General features: G+C 57.4%; 1 protein-coding gene across 5 annotated transcripts; it reads right to left on the bottom strand.

Moving 5' to 3' along the window:
* Window positions 1–1,775: 1,775 nt before the first annotated feature.
* On the bottom strand, window positions 1,776–4,693 carry LOC124699750 (zinc-finger homeodomain protein 4-like). 5 transcript variants are annotated; one of them, XM_047232002.1, is made up of 2 exons: window positions 4,220–4,693; window positions 1,776–3,379 (listed from the first exon to the last, which is right to left on the bottom strand). In XM_047232002.1, the coding sequence occupies exon 2, from the start codon at window positions 3,305–3,307 to the stop codon at window positions 2,228–2,230; it is 1,080 nt and encodes a 359-aa protein (XP_047087958.1). In that variant the 5' UTR covers window positions 3,308–3,379; window positions 4,220–4,693; the 3' UTR covers window positions 1,776–2,227. The 5 variants fall into 5 exon arrangements, with proteins under 5 accessions (XP_047087958.1, XP_047087959.1, XP_047087961.1 ...); XM_047232003.1 differs by lacking the exon at window positions 4,220–4,693 and adding an exon at window positions 3,816–4,206; XM_047232005.1 differs by lacking the exon at window positions 4,220–4,693 and adding an exon at window positions 3,714–3,794.
* Window positions 4,694–5,226: the final 533 nt, after the last annotated feature.

Raw genomic sequence — 5,226 nt, 5'->3', positions numbered from 1 at the left:
GCCCATGCACAGGGCAAGCAAGGACTGTTAGGGCATCTCCAACGGGGCGACCCATCCCGCGCCCGCGCGTCCGGATGGGTCGATCCGGACAAAATCCCGGCCCAACGCGGCGACGCACCGCAAAAGCGGACGGCCACGGCGTCCGGAACGACGCAAACCCGGCCCAAATATTGGCTAGGTTTGCGTGGCCGCGGATGGCACGCGCCGTCCGCTCGCGTCCGGGCGTCCGTCGCCTAGTCTCCTTGGGCCCACTGGCGGTGACCCGGGAGGGTATTAAATGGGGACCGGAGGGGATCCGGAACTCCACTCCGGTCCCCACTCCACTCCCGCAGAAGCCGCCGCCATGGCCCCGAAGCGCGGTTTCGCTCCCGGAGCCCACGACGACGAGGCGGCGGCGGCCGCCGGCCTCCGCCGGCGGCTGCGGCCATCGGCGACAAACCGAGGCGGCCTCCACATCGGAGAGGCCGCCCGCGGCGGCGCGGCATTGCCGCAACCGCCGCCGCCGCCGCTCGAGCCGAAGCCCGAGTCCTCGGAGGAGGACCCGGACATCCGCGCCGCCAAGCTCATCTCGGCGGCGGAGGAGGAGGCCAACCGGCCGGACCTTCGAGATGCCATCCGTACCTCCGAGCCGGGAGGAAGCGGCGCGGCCGGCGGAGGAGGAAGCGGAGCTACGGGTGCTCTACGCCCGGGCCCGTCGGGCGCGACGGGACGAGGAGGAAGCGGCGCGGCGGGAGGAGGCCGGGCGCCGCGCCGACGAGGAGCGCCGCGAGGAGCGGCGGCGGCGAGAGGCCGGGCGTCGCGCGGAGGAGCGGCGCCGCCGAGAGGCCGGCGCCGCGCCGCGGCAGAGAGGCGGCGGCGCCTCGGGGAGGAGGCGCCGCTATCCGCGCCGCCGCTACCTCGGGTCGCTCGCGGACCCCCGCTCGGCTCGGGAGGAGGCCCTGTGGTCTCCGTGGCCGGAGTCCCCGGCGCGGTCGAGCCACAACAGTGCCTCGCCGCCCGGGGACGTCGTCGACGACGACGACGACGCCGACTTTGCCCACAGGGGCTAGGCGGCGCACCGGCGGCCACCGCGCCGCCGACCAAACCCTACTAGAGGGTTTTTAGTTTAAATTTAAAAGCCATATAGGGCTTCTTTTGTCGATTATTTGCCCAAAATAGGGCTATGTATAAATTTTGCCCAAAATAGGGCATATGTTTATGAAATATCGTTTAAAATTTCCATGTTTCGTTTCTTTTCGTATTTGTCCGATTATGCGGTGCGTCCGCGCGTTGGGCGCAGCGCGCGACCCAAACGGACACGCGGACGCGGGCCGCTGTCCGCGCGTCCGCTCGGCCACGCAAACGGCCCAAAACGGATGCGCTGGGCCATCCGTTTGGGTCGCCCGGTTGGAGATGCCCTTATCTGCTCGATCCAAAGACAGAAATGTGGACACAGAAATATTGATTTTCACCTTCCTCGATCCATCACTCTCAGATTCTGAATTTTGACAAGAAACTGATGCCCTTTTCTGTTTCTTGGGGAGAGATGAATTCAGCAGATGGGGATCAGGCAGGCATTGCATGCAATTGCAGGCAGGCAACAGTAAGAGCACCGACAGGGGCTGCAGATTAAGCATGCAGATCATGTCATGAACAGTGAGCCTGAAAGATACAAGACCTGATCGAGGAGGAGCCATTGCATTGCATCCCATGTTCCTCATTTTTCTATGCAATTATCAGAAGCGCAGATTAGCCCACAGATGCATGCAGATGATGAAATGGAGAAGAAATACTAATAAACAAGTAAAATTTAATTTAATAGACCTCTGTCTGATTCTGATCCATGACAACAACTCAAACGCTCAGCTCATCAGGCTACTGCTAGACTTAAAGTCAGTGACACCAACCAAACCAGGGAGACGAAAGAGGAAAAAAGAATTAAGTCCAGCGGAAAGTAAAAAATGGGAATCGAGAGCTCAGTTCGGTTCTTCTGCCTATGCCTGCTCCCCTACCTTATGACAAGAAGATGAACAACGAAAAATAATAAAACGGAGATGGTTGCAATAAACCTTGAGTTTCTCTTGGCTCGGCTGCGATCGATCGGTCTCTTCGATGGAACAGTGAAATTAATGGCAATGCGGTTTGCTACGCTAGGAGGAGAATCAAGAACCACCATGGCGTCACTCGTCGGGTAGCTAGGAGGCACCTTTGATGACACGCCAGGGCGAATTCCGTCTTCTTTCCGCGGTCACTCGGGGTTGAGGCGCTGCGGGGAGCTCGCGTCGCGGTGGAAGGACGGCCCGGGCTGCTGCTGCTGCTGCGATGGATGCACGGCCATCGGCATCGGCACTGGCACTGGCATTGGCATTGGCGGCGGTGACTGCATGGCGACTGGCATTGGGGCATGTGGCTGCTGCGGCGGCGGCGAGGCCGGGAGCGGCCTCTTGGCGAGGCTGTGCTTGTTGTTGTGCATCCACACCTTGAGGACGCGGCGCTTGACGCCGATCTCCTGGCAGAACTGATTTACCATGGCGTCGTCCAGCTTCTGCAGACGCCACCCGACGCGCTCCGCGAAGTCCAGCATGCGCGCCTTCTGCTCGGGGCTGAACTTGGTGCGGAAGCGCTTCTGGGACGACGAGGAGCCGCCGCCGCCGGCCCCGCCAGAGCCCAGCGCGTCGCCCATGCCGCCGCTGCCGTCCATCTCGTCCGACTCAGCCGTGTGGATCATGCTGAGCGGCATGATGATCTGGTGGTGGGGGTGCCCCGGCGGCGGCGGGAGCGCGCGCGGCGCGGCGTAGGCGCCGCTGCCGTAGTGGTCGGCGGTGACGAGGAGGCCGCCCATGCTCTTGTGGTGCTGCTGCGGCATGGCGGGGCCGAGCAGGCGGCGGCCGACGCGGTGGCCGTGCCCGTAGCCGCGCGTGGCGCAGCTGTCGCCGTGCAAGTCGTCCAGCTCCTTGCGGTGGAAATTGCGGTGGCAGCCGCAGGCGGAGCACTTGAGCGCCTCCAGCGAGCCCTCCTCGCCGCTGGGCATGAACTCGCCGCACCCGTCGGTGGCGTTGCCGCCGATGGCAGCCGCGTGGTTCTTGAGGCACTCCCGGTACTTCACCGCGGGTCCGGCGGCGCCGGCCACCACCAGTGGCCCCGCCGAGCGCTTCTTTCCAGAGCTCTCCTCGGACACAGCAGCAGGCGGCGAGGACGGCATCCCTTGAGCAGCCTGGGACTGGCCGTTGTGGTGGCCATGGAGCTCCATGGTCATGCTGCCCCCGTAGGGCGAGGCGGTGGTGTGCATTGGGATCGGGAGCTCGCCTCGGGCCCCTGAAAGATCCATCCTGCTTTCTCCCCCGTCTGCAGCGACGATGCTTCTTGCTGCAGCAGCTGCTTCTGTTCGTCTTCTCTGCGGCTGCACAATGGAAACCATGAGAGCAAGAAAAGGCCAATGACACCTCCAACCCTCACACACAACAAGCGATGGAAGGACGCAACAAAAATTCAGTGTCTCTTGGGACTCTCAACACAGGGCACTAAAGAATAATAGCGAGAGAGGGAGAGCGAGTGGAGAACAAAAAGGAAGCTGAGGTGAGGGTGAGAGAGAGGTGCATGGTGTGGGATCTTGGGGACCTTATCAAGAAGATACTGCCACCACTTGCAAACTCCAAGATGGAGGAAAAGCGAGTAATCTGGTAGCTAAAATGCTCAATTATACACCATAAAAATAAATACGAACAATATCCTACCCCTATCTAGATTAGCCTCTACTTTGCTGGGCTCTCCCTCTCCCCATGCAATCAAGATAGATTAGGAGAAGGAAGGAGAAGCTTAGCTGCTTCTATACTCACTAGATAGATGCAAGAACGAAAAGGGAGGATGATGAACAGTAGAGCTGTTCTTGGCCAAAGGGAGGGTTACTTTGTGGAGCTTTCTGGTAGACGCAAGTTTTACTACTAGTTACTACTACTACACATACCAGCACTTGCCACTACAAGTACCACTAGCAAGCAAGCAAGCAAGCTGCTAGACTATTTTCTCCGTGGACTAAATGTATGGACCAGCCTTTGACCTCTCTCCCACCTTCCTCTATCTCTCACGCACACCTTCTCCTCCCCTTGACACAGAGGTCCCAGACAAAACCAACAACAAGGACTAGAGGAGGAGGAGGCTTCATGGACAGATGTTTTGTGTTTATGTGTGTGCCATGGTGGAACAGTGGAGGGAGAGACCAAGAGACCAAAAGCAAACCAACCTTGTTTTTGTCAAGGGCTAATCAAGAGGACAAAGAAGGGGCAAGGCCTCCAGCCTTTGCAGCTTCCACCATTGCAGTGAGGTGACCAGGGGCACTAGGGCCTAGGGCACAAAGTGCCAATGCAAAGAATGGGAGGAAATTCAGAGAGATGTGCTTATGGTTATGGAAGCTATTATGCTTAGCCAGAGGGAGCGAGAGAGGTGAAGATGAAGAAGATGGCAAGGCCAGGCTGTTCTCTAGCTAGTGGTCGCCTGTGGTGTAATGAAGAAAAAGAAAAGAGATGAAGCGATGTGTGAGAGAGTCAGAGCGAGATGGACTGATGGAGAGGAAATAATACTGTTGTCTGGTGCTTGCTTTGCTTGCACTATCAGGAATCCCAAGCTTACTTCACACAGTGATGGAGGCTCCGGCGTCTCGTGTGTCAGAAGCAGGACGAGCAAGATGGAGAGAGAAAGAAGAAGACGATCAAGGGAACAGCACCAGCATCATTACTCCACTATGCCCTGTGATTTCTGCTTGTTTGTTTTAACACCCAAAAGAATCGATAGTTTTCAAGAGCGATGAATGGATCGAGTTAGGCGCTTCCCTTAATTAATGTCCTCATGGGCTCTCTATGTGGATCCATGAATCACAAAACCCTTGTGCCGTCTAGTAGGTATTTAAGTGTCATGCCAAGGCAACCGCAATATCAAATACCACTGTCGGGAGATATCGATTTACGACGGACAGTTTCCCCTGATCACAGGCCATAACTGCTGCCGATTGACTTGTACTTATGAATGTTGTAGTAGTAGTTTAATTTTTCACATGGAAAACGTTGCATTAAGTAGCTCAAATGACAAACACAGGATGAAAACATGACATACATATTTAGAGTGCAGTCTTTTTGCGGTGTAAAATTTGCCACGTAATTAAGCAGGATGCATACGCATGTGACAAAAAAGTTGTCTTAGAAACACGCCAGCTTGTAGTGGCAGCAGTATTTAGCAGCCTCAGCCGTCAGGCTT

Source organism: Lolium rigidum, chromosome 3 (assembly GCF_022539505.1).
Source record: "Lolium rigidum isolate FL_2022 chromosome 3, APGP_CSIRO_Lrig_0.1, whole genome shotgun sequence".
NCBI lineage: Eukaryota > Viridiplantae > Streptophyta > Magnoliopsida > Poales > Poaceae > Lolium > Lolium rigidum.
Note: the sequence above shows the minus strand (reverse complement) of the source record. Positions and strands in the feature narration are given on the sequence as shown.

Bases quoted from the DNA above. Each gene is read 5' to 3' on its own strand.
- LOC124699750 (XM_047232001.1), bottom strand. From the start codon at position 3,397: ATGGTTTCCATTGTGCAGCCGCAGAGAAGACGAACAGAAGCAGCTGCT.